This window comes from Symphodus melops (genome assembly GCF_947650265.1).
Source record: "Symphodus melops genome assembly, chromosome: 17".
Classification (NCBI taxonomy): Eukaryota; Metazoa; Chordata; class Actinopteri; order Labriformes; family Labridae; genus Symphodus; species Symphodus melops.
The window spans coordinates 13052773-13074527 of NC_136707.1; the positions used below are offsets into that span (position 1 = coordinate 13052773).

Sequence of the window (21755 nt, forward strand, 5' to 3'; positions counted from 1 at the left end):
CATCTTCCCCCCACTCGTGAACAAGACCCCGAGATACTTAAACTCCTCCACCTGGGGCAAGGACTCCCCACCGACCGATTCTGCAAATTTGAACATCAAAATAGTTTTCCCTGCAAAATTCACCAATCAGAGTAGTCCCCCGCTAAAACAGTGAGCTATACGTCACCAACGTTTAGTGACCACGGACCAAACTCACTTCCTTATTTACAGTATATGCACTCAGGAGAGTGTGCATGAAGTGTTTGTGTGCTGAAAAGAAAAGCGCTGCAGGTCCGTCCTGTCTCCATTTCAACAGTTTTTTGACAAAGTGCAGCTGTGTAGCGAACATTGCTCCTTTACTTTTTACTGCATGTTTAATATTTTTGATAATTCTTTAACCCAGCAGACACGGAGCATAGACGATCTGGGTACAAGATACCATCTGTAGGAAGATATAAAATAAGGGGAATATCATACGTATCCCCCCTGAACTGCTACCATATCGTGGTGGGGGAGATTGAGCACTCGAATGACCCTAGGAGCTATGTTGTCGGGGGCTTTGAGCCCCCAGCAGGGTCACCCAAGGCAAACAGGTCCTAGGTGACGGGTCAGACTAAAAGCAGTTCATAAACCCCTATGATGGACAATACAACTAGGACCATGACGTCACCCGGCATGGCGGAGCCGGGGCCCCACCCTGGAGCCAGGCCCGGGGTTGGGGCCCGCAGGAGGGCGTCTGGTGGCCGGGCCTTTGTCCGTCGGGCCCGGCTGGGTTCAGCCCGAAAGGACGACGCGGGCCTGTCCTCCTGTGGACTCACCACCCACAGAGGAAGCCGTAGGGGTCGGGTGCAGTGTGGATTGGGCAGCAGTCGACGGCGGGGGCCTCGGCGACCCGATCCCCAGATGCAGCTTCTGGCGTTTAGGACGTGGAACGTCACCTCACTGGGGGAAAAGGAGCCTGAGCTTGTGCAGGAGGTTGAGAGGTACCAGCTAGATATAGTCAGGCTCACCTCCACGCACTGCTTGGGCTCTGGAACCCAGCTCCTCGAGAGGGGCTGGACTCTCTACTTCTCTGGAGTTGCCCGCGGTGAGAGGCGGCGGGCTGGTGTGGGCTTGCTCATAGCCCCACAGCTCAGCCGGCAGGTGTTGGAGTTCACCAACACCTGGCGGGGACATGAGAGGGTCGTGTCCCTACGCCTTAGGGGGTAGGGGACAGGTCTCTAACGGTCATTTCGGCCTACGGCCCAAATGGCAGTGCGGAGTACCCGGCCTTCTTGGAGTCCCTGGGAGGGGTGCTGGACAGCGCTCCGACTGGGGACTCCATTGTTCTACTGGGGGACTTCAATGCTCATGTGGGCAACGACAGTGAGATCTGGAGTGGGGTGATTGGGATGAACGGCCTCCCTGATCTGAACCAGAGTGGTGTTCTGTTATTGGACTTCTGTGCTAGTCACAGTTTGTCCATAACAAACACCATGTTTGAGCACAGGGATGTCCATAAGTGCAAGTGGCACCAGGACTCCCTAGGCCGGAGGTTGATGATAGACTTTGTGGTCGTGTCATCTGACCTCCGGCAGTGTGTCTCCGACACTCGGGTGAAGAGAGGGGCTGAGCTGTCAACTGATCACCACCTGGTGGTGAGTTGGATGCGCTGGCAGGGGAGGAAGCCGGTCAGACTCGACAGGCCCAAACGTGTAGTGAGGGTCTGCTGGGAACGTCTGGCTGAACCCTCTGTTAGCAAAGTCTTTAACTCCCACCTCCGGACGAGCTTTTCACAGATCCCGGGGGAGGCTGTGGACATTGAGTCCAAGTGGACCATGTTCTCCACCTCCATTGTCAGAGCACTCACGGTGGTGGACACCGGAAGTAAGGGAGGCCGTCAAGCTGAAGAAGGAGTCCTATCGGGCGTTGCTAGCGCATAGAACTCCTGAGGCAGCTGATGGGTACCGGCAGGTCAGGCGTTCCGCAGCCCAGGCGGTCATGGAGGCAAAAACTCGGGCCTGGGAGGAGTTCGGGGAGGCCATGGAGGAGGACTTTCAGTCGGCCTCGAGGAAATTCTGGCAAACCATCCGTCGCCTCAGGAGGGGGAAGCAGTGCTTCACCAACACTGTTTACAGTGGAGGTGGGGAGCTGCTGACCTCAACTGGGGATGTAGTTGGACGGTGGAAGGAATACTTCGAGGATCTCCTCAATCCCACCGTCACCTCTTCCACTGAGGAATCAGAGGCTGAGTTCTCAGAGGTAAATTCATCCAAGCCGAAGTCACCGAGGTAGTTGGCAAGCTCCTTGGTGACAAGGCTCTGGGGGTGGATGAGATTCGCCCTGAGTATCTTAAGTCTCTGGCTGTGCAGGGGCTGTCATGGTTGACATGCCTCTGTAACATCGCGTGGAGGTCGGGGACAGTGCCTCTGGACTGGCAGACCGGGGTGGTGGTCCCTCTTTTCAAGAAGGGGGACCGGAGGGTGTGTTCCAACTACCGGGGAATCACACTCCTCAGCCTCCCTGGGAAAGTCTAATCCAGGGTACTGGAGAGGAGGATCCGGCTGTTAGCCGAACATCGGATCCAAGAGGAACAATGCGGTTTTCGTCCTGGCTGTGGAACACTGGACCAGCTCTACACTCTCCAGCGGGTGCTCGAGGGTTCATGGGAGTTTGCCCAACCAGTCCACATGTGCTTTGTGGATCTGGAGAAGGGATTCGACCGTGTCCCTCGCGGCGGCCTGTGGGGGGTGCTCCGTTAGTATGGGGTTCGGGGCCCTTTGCTAAGGGCGGTCCGGTCCTTGTACGACCAGAGCAGGAGTATGGTTCGCATTGCCGGCAGTAAGTCGGACCTGTTCCCGGTGCGCGTTGGCTTCCGGCAGGGCTGCCCTTTGTCACTGGTTCTGTTCATTACTTTTATGGACAGAATTTCTAGGCGCAGCCAGGGGCCGGAGGGGGTCTGATTCGGGGACCACAGGATCTCGTCTCTGCTTTTTGCGGATGATGTGGTCTTGTTGGCTCCATCGAACCCGGACCTTCAGCGCAATGTTCGCTATCGAGTGTGAGGCGGCTGGGATGAGGATCAGCACCTCTAAATCTGAGGCCATGGTTCTTGACCGGAAAAAGGTGGCTTGCCGTCTTCGGGTCGGTGGGGAGTCCTTGTCCCAGGTGGAGGAGTTTAAGTGTCTCGGGATCTTCACGAGTGGGGGGAAGATGGAGCGTGAGATCGACAGACAGATCAGTGCGGCGTCTGCAGTCATGCGGTCGCTGTATCGGTCCGTCGTGGTGAAGAAGGAGTTAAGCCGAAAGGTGAAGCTCTCGATTTACCGGTCGATCTTCTTTCCTACCCTCACCTATGGTCATGAGCTTTGGGTCATGACCGAAAGAACGAGATCTCGGATACAAGCGGCCGAAATGGGCTTCCTCCGTAGGGTGGCTGGGCGCACCCTTAGAGATAGGGTGAGGAGCTCGGTCACCAGGGAGGAGCTCGGAGTAGAGCCGCTACTTCACATCGAGAGGAGTCAGTTGAGGTGGTTCGGGCAACTGGTCCGGATGCCCCCTGGACGCCTCCCTAGGGAGGTGTTCCGGGCATGTCCCTTCCGGGAGGAGGCCTCGGGGTCGACCCAGGACACGCTGGAGAGACTATGTCTCTAGGCTGGCTTGGGAATGCCTCGGGGTCCCACCGGAAGAGCTGGAGGAGGTGTCTGGGGTGAGGGAAGTCTGGGTGTCTCTGCTTAGACCCCCGCGACCCGGCCCCGGATAAGCGGCAGAAAATGGATGGATGGATGGATCATACGTATTGAAAAGAGCACCCGTGAAGTCAACAGTGCCTTTCGGAAAAGAGGAAAGAGTGTGTGTGTGTGTGTGTGTGTGTGTGTGTGTGTGTGCACCAATGTGAGAGGGAGAAGTCACTGAGTGAGGCAGAGGAATATGTTTCACAAAGTAAATCACTCTGCTCAGGTTAAAATATGACTTAATCACATCGAAGAGTGTGCAAGAAAATAGCAACTGTTTTGCAATTTTTGCTTCCTCAACATGCATTGCAATTTTTTTGCCATGAAATCAGGCTGCAACAAGCCCCCAAAAAGTTTGTGAAATCCTGGAGGGACTGACTCATTGATCTTGTGTGAATCAGCTCATAGCTGTGCTTCAACTGTGCGATCCCCTCACGACGGGCAACCAAAATATCAAACAGGTTTGATTTTCCTGCGACCAGCCAATTGCTGGTCGGAAGGGGTTTGCCCCCTGTATACTACACAACTCTACATGAAGCTGAAATTCGGCCCGACTCCAAAAACTCTCGCACAACTCAGAAATCGGCCCAAAATGGGGAAAAAATTGCATAGTGTATGATGGCTCTGTGCAGGCTGAAAGATAGACAATTTAATGATCTGTGATGAGTCATTATATACAGTACAACAGGTCATAAATTCCTTCCCACTTTGGATATTTCTATACATGGTCTGGAGAATCACATCACCTTTACTCTTTGAATGTCAAACCTCTCTTTGAAGAACAATCCTTCATTCTACTGTCAACTGAGGTCATACATTATGCTTTTGGAATACTTCATATGACATGCTTCTCTTCAAATATGGTCATAGCTTCTCAGAATAGATCGTAGTCTGCTAACAGCAAAGTCACCTCTACAAAGTGTAACCAAACTGAACGTATTCACAGAAAGTTGTACTATCAGTGTATATATGCCAGCCTTTAGGGACAATAAAGTATCTTTGAACTGCTCCAGCCTGTCATCACCAGTAGACCCCTCAGGTCTTCTGAAAATGGTATACTTTGTAGCTGTTTGGGCAACATGATGACCCAGGGTGTGAATGAGGCTTTAACTGTTTTGACAGAAATCCACACTGCATTATATGTTCACAGAAGCTAATGTCTTAAGGCATGACCTCTGTCACAGGATGGTCGTTCAACCTCAACACTGATAGCTTCATTAATATCTCTTTCATACTAAGCAGTCTCTGTGATCTTTGCTTTATTTAATGGACTGTCCTGTGCATGGCAAGGAACTTCACACTACAAGGGGCATGAAGTTGTCTGGCCTGGGGCTGTACATTTGATAAAATGGAGTATTGTTAAGCTGTAACTAAGAGATTTACAACAAGTTCAACCTGAACTCTGAAAGCAGCGATGTCAGGCTCTGACAGAGGGATGTTTGAGAGAAGGAACTTAGTATTCCCTAGCTAGTGCACTTCAAGCATCTCAGGCCGCCTTAACAGAGTCCCCGTGGTTTGAATATTCCGCAGTTTACTCAATGTAAATTATTTTAGTCTTTGCTTAGTGTTGTACTTGTTGTGCACCGTATTTCAAAGGTTTGCACTGTTTAAAGCACTGGGCCAGAGATAGGTTACATTAAAAGAAGAAATTTATTAAAAACACGCAATTTGAAAAAAGAACCCCAATAAAAACAAATGAAAGCCAAACAGACACAAATGCAAGACAAACAAAACCAACACAGATGAAATTACTTTATACCATAAATTAAAACTAGACACGACAAACCAAATCTACAATTTAAAAGTATTACATACACACTTTACAGACTCTTTTTCAGATAGATTTGAAGAAAAAAAAACAAGACAAATTTCCCCAATTTGGTAATTGCGCACACAAACAAGAAGAAAAACTGCAGAGCGCTTAAGAAGTTGTATGTCCGTCCGGATGTTAACCATGCGAAACAATAGGCTTCAAAACACCACACAGCTGCTACCACAGGGAGAAAAACAGAAGTAGAAGGGATGAGTTACTGTCTTTGCTCATTGTTTTAGCTTGGTAATTTATTAAACTATTTTTTTTACACAAGATATGATAAGTTCTGGATCTAATTGAAATTTTGACCATGTTGGTGATAAGAGAAGGTGAGGTGATAAAGGTTAAAAGTTCTTTGCAAGTTTAAATCATTTACAGTTTGATAACTTCAAGGCTTGTGCTTATCAGGAAGAATCTGATAAAATCAAGTTAAAAGTCATACGGACTCATGCTCTGGTCACAAAGTGTATCAGAACTTTCTGAAATGTATTTATTGACCATTGACACATTTATGTCTGAACACTTTCAGCAAACCCAGCAGCATGGGCAGTAAGCTTAACATATAAAAAAAGTAAACTAAAATTGGGGACAACATTTTGTGATGTTGCTCAAAGATCTAGAGAACAGGCCTGCCAAAGGTTTATTCAGACTTGGTGTAACATACTTTCTTTTCAGGTCACTCAATATTTATTACAGCAACTTGTATTATCTAACTGACAAACTGACTGACTAGTACTGCTCTTATCAAAACAAACACATCTCAGGTTGTAAAAGCACCCAGTGAAATAATAAGCCTTGCCCCTTTTACTGTTTTCTCTGAAATGTTATCATTTCATTTCCACAACTATATCTGCTGCACACAAGCAGTGAAATGATCTGCAAAATTATTTTCAGGGTCCTTACGTTGCTTCTGGTTCCTGCAGTTGTTGCTCTGCTGATCAGTAACAGTGTCTTGATATGGCTAAACACCCAACGCACTCCTCAGTGCCCTGCTCACCAGGTAAACTCAGAACTACCAGCCAACCACAATGAGCGCAGTGTTGTCTTTGCTGACCTCTCGGACGAAGAGATTCTACAGGTGCGTGACTACATGTCCAAGATCCCAGGTATGAACATCTCATTTGAACCATCGTCACCTCCGTCAGCTGACTACCTGCATATAATCGAGCTCTCCTTGTCAAAAAAGCAGGACGTTTTGCACTATCTGGATCATGACGGGCCAAAACCAATAAGAGAGGCAACTGCAGTGGTTTTTTATGGAAGTAAGAACTTCATAAAGGAATATGTTGTTGGCCCACTACCCAACCCATCCTACCACAGAGATGTCACTGTTGAGAGATATAAAAGGGAGATCCCTTTAACCGCGCGTCCACCTTATTTAGGCGAACACATTGTTTTAAGTACTTTTCTAAAGAATGTCCTTAAACCAGTGAGTACACTTCTGAAAGAAAGCTTTGGATTAACTCCATCTTCATACGATGTTTACTATGACAGCATGCCAAGAGGAGTCAAGTCAGGAGACAGACAGACATGGGTTTCAATCTGTCGAAATGAAGAGGGCTTCTTCATCCATCCAGTTGGCTTTGAGATCATGATCAACCACCAAAGCACCAATTTTTCATCCTGGCATGTGATGAAGGTGCTTTACAATGGTCAGTACTTTGATAGTTTATTAGAACTGAAGCAGAAATATGAAGATGGGACTGTGCAGAAAATCATCTACAAACCTGTGCCAAATTATGCATCACTCAAACCCAAGAAGAAACCCACAGGTGTTGGACCCCAACAATTCTATGTACAAGGCAAGCGATTCAGTATAAAGAACAACAACATTGTATACCTTGACTGGAATTTTGCCTTTGGCCTGAACACCCTCAGAGGCATGAGAGTTTTTGATGTACGCTTTAGAGGAGAGAGGATCATTTACGAGCTAAGTGTCCAAGAGGCCATGTCAGTTTATGGATCTGTTACCCCAAATCTCATGCTCACCAAGTTCCTTGATGGCAGCCTTGGCATTGGGGCATGTGCCTATGAATTGGTGAGGGGGGTCGACTGCCCTTATTCAGCCACCTACATAGATACTTTCCATTTCAAGGGCACAGGTGTTCCACGGCAGCTCAGAAACTCAATTTGTGTCTTTGAGCATGACATGGGTCAACCTCTACGGAGGCACTTCTCAGAGAGTGTCTACAACAGTTACGGAGGACTTGCCAATAGTGCCTTAGTTTTCAGGACAATCACAGCTATCGGAAACTATGACTACATGTGGGATTTCATTTTCTACCAAAGTGGCTCAGTGGAGGCCAAAGTTAGCGCCACTGGCTATATTGCATCTTCTTTCAAATTGAATAATAATTTTCAGTTTGGTCATCAAGTTGCAGAGAACGTCACTGGAAATATTCACACCCATTTCCTTAATTTCAAAGTGGATCTTGATGTTTTAGGTGAGTGTTGTCTTCTATGATCTTGCCGAGATTCAAAATATTTAGAGTATTCATGTAATAATTGGTGTTACCCTTTCACAGGTGAAAAGAATGTATTCCAGACCAAAGACATGGAGTTTGTCAATGTTTCTCTTCCCTGGATGCCTGAACGCCATGCCATGATCCCACAGTTGGTAGAGAAACAGCTTCAAACTGAAAAGGTGCAGTATACATTCAGTATTTGGAATATATATATAATATAGCTAGATAGCTCCAAGGACTTGGCAATATACTGGATAATTTCCAGTGGTGCAATACAGACCAAATAATTAATACAAATTTTAAAAACAGAATGTATAGCCATTGATCACACAGGATCTGCAACTCCACAGGATATTCTTTGAAATATGTACTGTGTTTGACTTCTCACAGGAGGCAGCACTACGTAATGATGCCAAGACTCCACGTTACCTCCACATTGCAAGCAACCAGACCAACCGGTGGGGTCACCAGCGCTCCTACAGGCTGCAGGTGTTCAGCAACACTGGAGACCATCTCCCAGAGAGCCAATTAGAGGAAAAAGCCATGTCCTGGGCCAGGTGAGAATACAATTTTAAATGCATACAAAACTAGAGTCATGGGTAGTTGGTATCCATCTAATTATCAGTCAGTCTATTCATCTTTCTGAATTCTTCTCTAACTTTACTCCTATTAGATATAAGATTGCCATAACAAAGCACAAGGATTTGGAGCAGAGCAGTGGCAGCCTATACAATCAGCATGATATTTGGAATCCAGCAGTTGACTTTAGCAAGTACATTGAAGATAATGAACCAATTGAAAATGAGGTGTGTGTTTTCACATTTGGAATACTTTTTAAACATACATATAAATATTAACAACATAAATACATGTTTTGCTTTCCCCAATTATATTTAATTTCTTCATTTTTCCAGGACCTGGTTGCCTGGGTAACTACTGGTTTTCTTCACATCCCCCATGCCGAGGACATCCCCAACACAGTCACTGTGGGTAATGGGGGCGGGGTCCTGCTGAGGCCTCACAACTACTTTGATGAGGACCCTTCCATCCACTCTTCTGATGCGGTGTATATTGACCCTGGCAATGAGGAAAGCTGTGACAACAACAGAGTAGCTTGCCTTGCCCAAGAGACCTGCGTCCCTGTGCTGGAACCATTCACCTACAACGGCTTTTAATGAGACTTTTAGTGAATCCCACGAAGACGTCATAATTGGATTCTTCATTTTTGTTTGTCTCTGTTGATTCATCTTGTTTTTCAGGCAGTACTTTGTTTATTAAAACAATAAATCAATAAATTCTGAGCGTGAGAAATACAGGCAGATGAGAGAGCTTGCATGAAGCGGCAGTACATGAAAACAGACACTTTTTTCCCCCAACATTAGTGATTGTGAATGTATTCTACTAGATACATAAATTATATCTATGAATCCCAAAAAGGGCATAAGATATATGACCTTTAAGATTGGGCAGTGTTTATTTGTCAAATTACAAATTTTAAATGCTTGTAACCTGAAAGTCATTAATGAGAAAATTGGGTTACAAAATTTATTTTGGCTGTGCTTTGTTCCAATATTAATGAAGAAGCAATGTTTTTTTGTTTTTTTTTGTATCACCCATGGAGTATTGGGGTGGCAGTAGAATCAGAATTCAGCAGACCGAATTAGGAAATTTGTCTGGTAGCTGGAGAGATTCCGGAGCGCCTGTCAGGGGCAGTTCCTCACTCTGACATCTCTCCATTTGTGCTGTCCATAGGATCTTGTTTGTGTATATTTCAGCCCATATGTTTGTTGCATGATAATCAGAGTATAAACACCAAATAAAGTAATCTCAGTCTGTCATTTCGACTCAATCAGATAAGTGGAAATTATAACCTACTATTGGGTCTACTTTATAAAATGTTGTATCCATAAGTAATTCATCCTAGCATGTTTTGAAAGTGCTTTACTGTATACTGTATTTTTTATTCCCTGCAATACAAGTGAATAGCCAAGTTTTTGATGTACAATTTAGAGGGAACCGAATCATCCGAACCGAGACAACTACTGCACAACTACTTTGCATGAGGCCTTGTCAGTTTGCACGTTGCTTGTGTGCTTGTAAGTTAGTCAGGAAAATCGATTCATATTTAGCCACCTACATTTTTAAACAATTTTCCTTTGAAGGAGTTTGATATTCTATAATGACTCACAAACACAGCTTGAATCATAGAACATGACAATCTCTGAGATTGTCTTCAACAGTTTATGAGAACTAACAAATACAGCATACTCTGGCTTCACTTTGGCTTTGCATGCAGGCAAGGGACAGTTTTGTTGTCAAGTCCATGTTGTCATACACCCTTCACACAGCTGGTGTGAGTTGCACAGATTATACTAACATTTAACTAGCAATATTATTCATCAAAAGTTGTTTGTATATTTGTAGAATCACTTACAGGCTTCAAGGCACAAAACTTACAAATGTTATTTTTAAAGTAAAAGCCTAATTCCTTAGTCTATTTTCTTTATTCTTAATGATACATTTTAATTCACCTGCTAAAATGAAAACAAAAAACAGGCTCACAAGTATCAATGATTAAATTATATTAGGTCACAGGGAAAAATCTTTTGGCTAGTCATCAAACACAAGTTCAAGTCCATTTACAATTTATGACAAGGCAAACCCTTGAAACCTCGACACACCCTGAACCACCCCTGGAGACTCAAGCAAACAACCAGGCGGTATATATCATTTATATGTGTTATATAAGTCACATTTCAGCACATCGCTATTAGCATTTTCCTCTGTAGAATTAATATTTATGATACATATAGCTGACAAATAAAAAAATGTTTATGAACTGTAGTGAGGTGAAGTAATACTGGTTTGACAGCAAGTTATTGCAATGCTGGTGTGGAGATGGCTTAGGTTTTCAGAACAGCTGTGGAAAACTTTAACTTCATTTGGGATTTCATAGTGTAAAGCAGTGATTGAAAGAACGAGAAATATCATTTAAAATATCCACACTCATTTCCTAAAATTCTAAAGGGTACTATATGTACATGTACATACATTATATTATGGTTAATGAAGGTACAATATTGAGGCTCATTTATGATGCAAGATGTAGATTAAATGTATTACAGCAAAAGAGAAAAAAAAATCCATTTAAAAACAGACGTGAAGTCTGAGAATATTTTGCTGCCCTTACTGCCTGAATAATCTGACTATGTTCTACTATAGAAAAACTGAGCTTGCAACAACTTCTGCTTTTAGCACTGTAGCAGTCGATGTTTGTTAGAATTGCAAGCGAAGGTACGGTCAAGGTACAGTTTAAGATTGTGTTTATCAGTATCTCTGAAAATAAATCCAGTTACATATCAACTGCCTTACAACTAGGTCCTGACCTTTTCAACCTACAGCTTGATGTTGGGAAGCGAAAAATGAATATGAAATCAAAGTGACATTAATGCTCATTATTCTTAAAAATATAATTCTCAAAAATCTATCTGAAAATGTAAATTAAAGATCAAATATGTGAGCATTCAATTAAGAAGGACATATTAAAGTACTTTTCCATTTTTCCAAACAGTCCCATGTGGTCTAAATGAAATATCTGTGCTGTGGTCAAAATAACGTAAATTAATCAAGCACCAGAGGAAGTTTGTGACCCTGTATAAACCAGCTCTCTCAGAACACTTCGTTTTGGTGTGTGTCTCTTTAAATGCAATGAGGCCAACTGAAATTTCCTGGTAGACATAACTCCTTTACTAGCGAGAATGAAAATGACAGATTTGTGTAAATGTTTTGATCTTGGCTGGGGGTGAAATTAATGGGTGGAGAAAACAGGAGAGGGGATTTTTTTTTTTTTTTTTTTACCACAATCCATTCAAGCATTTTTGTCTGCATTGTAAGACTTACGCAGACCACAAACAAAGACATAATGGGTTTATTGTTTTTACATAGTGTGTTACTGCGATATTTCTTAAAGACACAAGGAGCAAACCAAAGCACAGAATATACAAGGCTGTCCCTGAGATTTTTCTCTGGCTGAGATTCATGTAAATCCCTTTTGTGACAAGGATGTCTTCGCTGATCCTTGACCACTTTGGTTAAGTGGCCATCAGAAGTAACTAATCCCATTAATGCATATATATACACTGACTTGGATGAGTTTGCCTGCCTTCCTTTTTGACTGTTCTCTTTCTTATTGATAAGCTTTACCTGGCTGTCTTTGTCATTCTTGTAGATTCCAGTGTCCTGTTTTTCTGAACTATTACACAACACTGTTGCCACTTGCTGTTGGAAACCGGTCAATGAGATAGACCTGCCCTTTAAACCCAAACGACATCTGAAAAGGGCTGAGGTGAAATGCAGAAATTATGAAAGGACTCTGCAACAATGTCATTAAGTAAAATATTGATTTGTGCAGGCTTGATTTTTTGACTCCAGTTTTGTTTTTTTGTTTTTTGCCTTCAGTTTGTGTTGTGCTTCTTGTTTCAACCCAAACCAGTCGCACAGTTTGCGTACATGACATTGTAATGTCATGTAATGCATACGGCAAATTGCAATTTTGTGTGCATATGATATGCCTCGCAACACATACCAACTGGTTAAAGTGAGGAAACGGGACTGGTTAATTTTAGGAAAAGGGATTGGGAGAGGTTAGAATAGTTGTCTATGGGTAACCCCTTGACTCCTCCTGACGAAAGTTAGAGATTGGCATATCATATGCACGCAAAATTGCAATTTGGCATATGCATTGCACAACAATACAATGTGTCATTTGCAAAACTGTGAGACTGGGCAATTCAACCGAAATCTGGTTTCAGCAGTACTTATCTCACAGATTGCATATCACTTCTCCCTCATAGTCAGCCTATCATTGCTCTGCTGTCTTTTTTCAAATATGATTCTTTCTCTGCCTACACTCCTTCATGCTGATGTTTCGTGGGCCCCTCCACCTCCCCATCACCACCAATCCTCAGAAAATTATCATCAATTCTTCACCCAGTCTAGTCTGAACAAGTCCTAATCTTCACCACCTCTAGTGTCTGGACCACAAGGGTGATTTCTTCTTTTGTGTTGTGTTACTCCACGCTTACTCATCTTCTATTCATCAGATGTTCACATCACCTGGTCACATCTATCCAGAGTAAATGAGTGAGTTCTTAGATTTGTTCAAATGGTATCTTATTTGGATCAAGTGGCATTTGGATGTCCTTCTTGTGAATGAAGTTACTTGAAAGGTTACAGACAAAAGGAAATACTTTGAGTTTTAAAATAAGTGGCGTTCTGCTTCAATGAGTTCATAACTCACATTTATTCCTAATTCCAACCAAATCAATATACATTTGATGCACAGAAACTCCATATGGGTTAACAATGTTTACTGAAATGTTAATTATAAATGATGTGAAACTTTTCATGGAAATAACTAAGGTTCTCTGTGAAAAAGGTGACCTGAATGGGGACTCATTCCCAGTCAAGTCTCAAAGGTAACAGCAATGTAAACCAGAATGAAAAAAAGCATTTGAAAATAAAAAGTTTATTGTTGCAATGCCACGTGTTGACACTTTTAGTGACAATGATGAAAGGCTATGTATCTTTAAATTATGAATTATATGATACATGTCATGTTTCCAGTCTGTCTATGTGTTTGCTTTTTCTTGTCTTTATTGACCTATTTAGAAAATGATGGTAAAAGCAGAACATTTTCGCAAAAAACACCCACCCATCCATTAAATATACTGCTTTTTACCATTTGGGATTGTGACCCTGCACTATAATCTTTTTAATATCAACACACTCTTCTTGATAAGTAAATAAACATATTGCTGTGTTACAGTGTTCTGCAGTTATTACCTCGTAGCACTCTGTATGTCAGACCTAATCCTCAAACTTCATGACTGAATCAAAACCATGGTAAGTGAAGGGTTCAAGAACAGGACTGCATGCCTCTTGAGCAAGGCATGCCATCCTGTTGTTGTCACAGCTGTCTTCAGTGCCTGGTTCAATGTACACCCCATCAGCAGAGTGGATGGAAGGATCCTCATCAAAGTAGTTGTGTGGCCGCAGAATGACCCCTCCCCCATTTCCCACTGTGACCGTGTTGGGGATGTCCTCAGCATGGGGGATATGGAGGAAGCCAGTGGTCACCCAGGCAACCAGGTCCTGCAAAAACATTATAATACACATCATGCAAATTCCTTCAGCAAGGTGATCAGATGTCAACTATCCTCATTCATGCATTGGCTTGCTCCGTCTGCACCTTAGCGGCAAGGAAGTGTGAAAAACAGGAACTCAAGGAAGAGAAATCCTGCCTGCCATATGCATTTTTTTAAACTTCTCGAGACAACACTTGTTAAGAATCGGCGCTATAGAAATAATTATTGATCTGATTATTCTACATGAAAATACAACTTTAACAAACCTCATTTTCAATGCTTTCATTGTCTTCAATATACTTGCTGAAGTCCACAGGTGGAGTCCAGATGTCATTTTGATTGTACAAGCTGGAGCTTGACCGTTCTAAATCCTTGTGCTTGGTGATGGCAACCTTATATCTGGGACAGAGAAAAGAGCATACAGGGAGAGGTCAATGGATGACCTGCAGAGCCATGCCTGAACATCTTAGGCTGTGTTGTGGCTCAGAGGAAATGGAAACACTATAACTAGACAAGAACAGTGCAACTGATGAGTGAACAAAACCCCACCTCGTGTTCTAGAAACACTCCTACCATACCAGTCCATATATTCTTCAGAACTCTAGAAACCATCATATAAACCATCTTAAAAGTCATCGTTGTCAAACAAAACCGTCATCGTCATCTCCTATTGAGACCATCATCATCATACCCATTAAGGTCATCGGTATTCTTGAAAGAGCTGGGTCTTTGTCTTTTTCCTAAAAATAGGGTTATCAAGTAGCAATGTTTACCAGTTTGAGTCCAAATCTCAACATTTTAGTACAAACTATGTAAATTCTACATATTGTTTTAGAAACATGGATAACTTTTGCCCTCTACTGGTTGAAACCTGGCTACTGCAGTGATACTTTTCTTTTGACTAATTCGGAGGTGACATCCGTACAGTATGTGGTTCCAGCTCTTATCATCAAACCTCATGATACATTGCCCATCTTCTCATACCACCCCGTCCTTAGCACTGGTTAAAATCTGGACCCTCTCAGTTGTGGCTAAGAGGTGAGAGAAGTCATCATCAAATGACATTTCATGATTGTTGCCTCTAGAGTGGTAACTCGTGACTAAATACTTGGCTAAATTGGTTATCAGTTTATGTGTGCGTGCTGCATTGACTGAAACAGTTGTGGCTGATGGTAACAGCACAAAGGAATGAGTAGGTGTGTCTTAACACCTACCCCCATCCTCCCATTTGACTATTTTACAGGTATTGTCTCAGATTTTCACAAGAATTTCTCAAAGGATTAAACCAGAGTGTTAACTAATCCTTCAGGATTTAATACGAGATACTTGCATGTATTTTGTTTTTCAATCACTCATCCATATGAAAGTGAGATTATCATATGTTGTACGTGTTGGCAGTCTCACCTGGCCCAGGACATGGCCTTCTCCTCTGCCTGGCTCTCTGGGAGGTGGTCGCCTGTGAAGCTGAACACCTGCAGCCTGTAGGAGCGATTGTGACCCCAGCGATTGGTCTTGTTGCTGGCAATGTGGAGGTAGCGTGGAGTCTTGGTGTCATAACGCAGAGCAGCTTCCTGTCAAGGTATATGAGAAGATGTTTGTCAAACTTTTTTTTTAAAATTCATCTGAAATCCTGATTAGTCACACAGTAAAGTACAAGTTCTTAATTTTGTAAAAACTAAATAATTTAATCATGACAAAAGTTCCTTTTCTCTCGTCTGCTTCTGAAAGAGCATGTTGGGGTCGGCGGTTGATTTGTTTTAGGTTCACCTTACACTGTGACCACATCTTTTCAGTTGCCTTGGTGTTTACTGAGAAAGGCTAGAAGCTCTTGATAAATTACAAACACTCTCGTCAGCGTAGCTAACAGCTTTCTGTTCAATTTACAGACATGTTCTGTTAGAAATAGACAATATAATGTTTGCATAACTCATAAGTTAGGAACAGCCTGTCAAATGACAAACAAACTGACAAATCAGTGATTAATTAATGTATTTGGTCCATGTTTTTTTATGTTTTTACACCACATTAGGTTCTTTTTTATTTAAGTGAAAAGTGAAAAGATTCCGTGGTAAGGTTATGAGTATTTCAGAGTTTGACAGATATTTGATAAGAAGGGGACAACCAGCTTGAATCAAGACAAAACCAAAGCTGGCTGAAAATAATACAGAACTCTAGTATTTGTCCATCTTATTTGTGTTTGTGTTTGTATTTGTGTTTAAAATAGCAACTCTCCATGCTAGATAGATAGATAGATAGATAGATAGATACTTTATTGATCCCGAGGGAAATTCAATGCTAGCAGGCAGCGGTAGTCCCTAATCATCACTGTCTCCTTGGTGTGTCAGGCCCTTTAAACATTACAAGTTGAACTGACAGCTTTTGGAATTGCTCACAGGCATTTTGTCTTACTTCCAAACTACAATGTTGATAACATGTTGGCATTTGAGAAACAAAATTGTTTAGGAACTTGGAAAGCGATTTCATTTAATAATTTGTCTAGTTTAGAGGAAGTGAACAGGCTTCAAAAACTCGGTTTGCATTTCAGTAACAACTTGTTTACACATGCAGAGTACATCGCTTGCCAATGACATTTTAGCATCCTGCACATAATGCATTTAATTATTATTTAATCAGCATTTGTTATTGTTTCACAGTATTCCCCAGTAGGTCTTAGCTTTTCTTTCAGTTCTTAGTTTGCATGCACCCCAACTCAGCTTTTGCTTACCTGCCTGCTTGTCTGTTTTTTTATTGTCTGCATTAAAACTTTGGATCGGTTCAACAGTTTAAACAGTCATTTGAATATTTAAATGTTTCAGGCATTTGATAATGGATTTCTTTAGCCATGATTTTGTTGGCTCTACTTTAGTTCTAACAGGACTCTGTCAGGCCAGTTACGGCTTGTTCCTCTGATTTGGACATTGCTGTTAACTAAGCCAATTTAATAGAATAAGTACTGATAAGCGGTATACTTTAGCATCTGTACTACCTGTTGAAAGTAATATAAACAGTAAACAATACAACAATAGGGTCTGATAGGCTGTCCTTGTGTACTGATTGAATGAATAAACTTTACATTCAATATTTGAGACAAGGAAGAAAGGCTGACCTTTTCTGTTTTCAGTTGTTTCTCCACAAGCTGAGGGACCATAGCGTAGTGATCAGGCATCCATGGAAGAGAGTTGTTGACATACTCCATGTCTTTGGTCTGGAAAACATTCCTCAGACCTGCAAAAAGTATATACAAACATGTTTTTAATTGTAGTTTCATAATACTGTTTTGGACTCGGCATTTTTATCTACTTTAACACTTCATTTCATTCATTTTCAAACTAAAATGCCTTAACACTTTTTATTCCCAAACAGTGCACCTTGTCAGTTGGTGAAGTTCGGACAAAAAATCCTCTGCTTTCAGCCATTATGTCAGTGTCCCTGTTCTATGGTTCAGACTGTGACGTCTGAGAATTAGATATTGCCTTAGCAAACGTTTTTTTTTTTTTTCATGTATTAGAAAATGTATAAAGTTAGCACATGTCAAATTCCAAGTTAAGGAAGACAAAACACTAACATTTCTTGTCCCACAGTGAAATTCAATGTTTCCCCCTTGGAACTTGACATGTGCTGCCTATATATATAATCATCTTTTGAACATTTTTGCCATTACTGATTCTCTTCAATTTATGGATCTTTAACTGATAATCACTTCCCAGTTTGCGTAAATTGGTTAGAGTGTTCTCTTGGTGTGAAAACAATTTAAAGATTCTTTGATTTGTACATAGCCCAAGTCACAACTTTGCTGCCTGTCTTTCATAGAATATCAGTTTAAAATGAAAACGGTTACTCACTCACCCATCACATCCAGATCAACTTTAAAGTTGACAAAGTGAGTGTGCATGTTCCCAAGCACCTTATCCGCCACCTGGTGTCCATATTTTAGATTACCGTCCACCAGGTAAGAAGAAGAAATGTAGCCGGTGGCGTGTACCTTGGCCTCTATTGATCCACTCTGATAAAAGATAAAATCCCACATGTAGTCGTAGTTCTCTATTGCCGTGATCGTCCTGAACACCAAGGCGCTGTTCACCATCCCCCCGTAGTTGTTGTGGAAAAAGTCAGCAAAGTGCCTCCGCAGGGGCTGGCCCAAATTGTGTTCAAAGACGCATATTGAATTACGATATCTGACCGGGGCTGGGACATCAATGTAGCGGTACGTGTCGATGTAGGTGGCATCGTAGGGACAGTCCACACCACGGGTTAGTTCATGGGCAAAGCGCCCTATACCGAAGTTTGTGTCTAAAAACTTCGTCATCATCATCCCAGGTGTCACTGACCCGTACACAGACATTGCCTCTTGCACGCTCAGCTCGTAGATGATCCTCTCACTCTTGAAGCGCACATCAAAAACCCTCGCGCCTGTAAGTGAGCTCAGCCCAAAGGCAAAGCTCCAGTCCAGATACACAACGTGGTTGTTGCTGATGCTGTAGCGTTTGCCATCCACGTTAAACAGCTGCGGACCGACCTGCTGATGCTTGTGCCTTGGTTTTAGTGACGCATAATTAGCTGACTCCTTGTAAACGATTTTCTTAACAGAGCCAGTTTCATATTTCTGCTTAAGTTCTTCCACAGTGTCAAAGTATTGACCGTTATAAAGCACCCGCTCCACTTTCCAGTTGGAAGCGTTTACGCTCTCGTGATTGACCTGCACCTCGAAACCCACCGGGTGGATGTACATGCCGCTCATGTCTCTAAAGAATGAAAGCCAGGTCTTTCTGTCCCCGGATCGGACTCCACGAGGCACCTGCTCAAACCCATTCAACTTTTTGTCTGCGCCAAAGCTTTCTTTCATGAGCTTCTGAAGTTTGGAGAAAACATGTTCCTCAAAAAAGTTGAAAAGCAATGCGTATTCCCCAACTGTGACGGTGCGCGCATTGATATGTAGGTCTGTCTTGTACCTCTCTTTGGTGACATCCCTGTGATTTGTTGGGTTTGGAAGAGGTCCCACTACGTACTCCTTAATGTAGCCTCGCGCACCATAAAAGACCACCACCGTCGCCTCTCTGACCGGCTTGGCAGCACTACCGTCCAAGAAAGCCAGCGCGTCCACTTTCTTTGGCAAAGATAGGTCTATTAAAAACAAGAAGTTTTCCCATGGTTTAGTGACCTGGTTAATGGATATATCCAAGTCCTTTTGCTTGAGCATGTACTGTTGGACCTGCAGGTATTCCTCCCGGGTGAGGTCAGCGAACACGACGCTGCGCTCGTCGTGCTTGACCTGTAGCGGATGGACACGCTGAGTTGAACATTTGGGCGCCCTGCTGGAGTGGATCCCGATCAGAACTATGTTGAGAATGATGGAGACCAGGACAAAGAGAATAAGCGCCCATTTAACTAGAGAGTTCATTCTCTGCTCTACCATTACGCACAGGCTTGTGGAAAGGCAGGAGAGGACTGAGCTCTGGGCAAGAACAGACGCACAAACGATTTGTGAAGAGAAGAGGCGCACCCCTCGATTCATTCGTTCCAACCCCCCGAAATTCCAAGCTCCACCCTGTCCATCTCATTTTCAATGCACAGTTAGATAAGTTCATCCAATCTACAAGTGACAGTTTTACGCACGCCATTAGCGTCTTATGCATTTTAAATAATCGAATTACTGTACACGATGTTCTATTTTGATCACTTCAGCGAGACTTATTATCTGTATCCATGACCTGTATATGCAGGGCCTTTTTTCATGTTTGGAGCATTCTACTTTTTTGATTTGTTGCACATAAACATAGATTAAATATCAATTTTATAATATTCATGTCTGAAAATTTTTTGAAAGAAAACATCAACGTGGAGAAAAACCAACTGTCAACATAATGTTCATTTTCTTTATGTTAATGAGCGCAGCCATGCTCAAATAATTGTTTTTGCTAAATAAAAAGGGCCTCATTCAAGCTAATTAAAATCTCAGCTTTCACGAAGAACTGTTAGCAGAGCTTTATGTAGAACTGAGGCTCTGACTGTTTCTGTAAGTTTGCTTAAAGAAACACCTGAAGTGGACCCAATATATATAGATAGATAGATAGATAGATAGATAGATAGATAGATAGATAGATAGATAGATAGATAGATAGATAGATGATAGATACTTTATTGGTACCAAGGGAAATTCAAGATCAATTGCAGATCTAACAAGATATATTAAATAAACAGAAGATCAAACCTAGGCTTACTCTGTTATTAGTCCAAATGTGAATAATGTTCATTGAAGAGTCTAACAAAAAAACAAACAAACAAAAAAAGTAAATAAGAGTACAATCAACTCAGGAGCTGCTAAGGAAACGTTTACAAAACAAATGAATTATAAAAAAAACCAAAAAAACCCCAGAGTGTAACAGAGGATACAAAATAAAGTCCAAGACATGCAAATAAACAAGACACAATGAATTGCCACGAGACACATGAGGCGTTCTCAGCATTGAGACTTTTCATAGATTGTCAATATTCCCTTCAACGTGTTACTGCAAGAGCACAGAAACAGGGTCTGACACAGATTAAGGTCAATTTGGATTGAGAGGATGTGGCAATGGTCAATTAGCAAATTTCTCTTTCTAATATGAATTCTTACGCGAAAATTGAGGCTGCGAAAAATGCAATCTATTTATACACTTTGTTTACAGTCATGATCACTTTCTATCACCTCTGTATGACATTCCATTCTGCAGTTTTTTTTTACCCAACAACAAAGCCATGATGAGAACATTTTCATATACTTGTTATACTCAATCCTGCTAATTTTGCTGTTTAAAGACATCCAGCAGTTGAGGAGCATCATGATCAGGTCTAAGGTCAAAGTGCCCTTGTTAAGAATCTTACAGCTAAGTGTATTATTTGGGAAATAGGTTAGTAATGCTCCCTTTAAAATGTGTAAGATAACAGCTAGGTAAACATGTAAACTCGTTTCTTAAGGTACACAGGAAGACATAAATCGAAGAGGGGTCCATGTGTCTATAGAATTTACAAGGAGAGCAAGATGTGTGGAAAGGTCTTGACCTGAGTACCAAATGCAGACCTGAGTACCAACTGTTGACCTGGGTAATAATATAAGAAACAGATGTCCTTATATTGCTTTGACCAATGCTGAATAAATATCAGTCTACATTGGTTTAAGAGGGATCACTATCGAGGTGCCAGGTGCACCATGGCAAGCCTGGTTAATGCAGTTTTTTGTAAATCAACTTAACATAATACAAGTGAGATATCTTCAGTCATTGAGTTTACTGGGACAACGGCTAAGAAGTACTGCTAATGTTTGAATCTGAAAACGTATTGCTCCTTGAGTTACATAAAATATATACAGTTGAGAAAGCTATAATGTACTGTATGTGTTGGAGCCCAAATGATGTTCAGGGAGTTCACAGTGTGAGGGGGATGTATGAGAAAGTAAGTTCTATGTCATGGTTTGGTTCTGTGCTTCGTCTTGTTTTAGTTTTCATTCTTTCCTTAGTGTTCTGTTTGTTTCCTAGTGTTTATTGTTTTCCTTGTGTGCTTTAATGTTTCATAGTCTTGTGTTTACTTTAGTCTTTAGTGTTTCCCTGTGTCCTCCTATGTTGCCTATATAAGTTTATTTCCTGTTTTGTGTTTTAAGTCTAGT

At 42.2% G+C, this 21755-nt stretch overlaps 2 protein-coding genes across 2 annotated transcripts; one reads left to right on the top strand and one right to left on the bottom strand.

Moving 5' to 3' along the window:
* The first annotated feature begins 6368 nt into the window (after nt 1-6368).
* On the top strand, nt 6369-9274 carry LOC306838513 (primary amine oxidase, liver isozyme-like). The gene is made up of 5 exons (XM_079366721.1): nt 6369-7949; nt 8031-8149; nt 8361-8527; nt 8644-8776; nt 8885-9274. The coding sequence occupies exons 1-5, from the start codon at nt 6377-6379 to the stop codon at nt 9143-9145; spliced, it is 2253 nt and encodes a 750-aa protein (XP_079222847.1). The 5' UTR covers nt 6369-6376; the 3' UTR covers nt 9146-9274.
* A 3839-nt stretch (nt 9275-13113) lies between these two features.
* LOC306838369 (primary amine oxidase, liver isozyme-like) lies at nt 13114-19591 on the bottom strand. Its single transcript, XM_079366501.1, has 5 exons — nt 17963-19591; nt 17223-17341; nt 15521-15687; nt 14383-14515; nt 13114-14123 (listed from the first exon to the last, which is right to left on the bottom strand). Exons 1-5 carry the CDS (start codon nt 19527-19529, stop codon nt 13839-13841), a joined length of 2271 nt encoding a protein of 756 aa, XP_079222627.1. The 5' UTR covers nt 19530-19591; the 3' UTR covers nt 13114-13838.
* Between the last annotated feature and the right edge of the window lie 2164 nt (nt 19592-21755).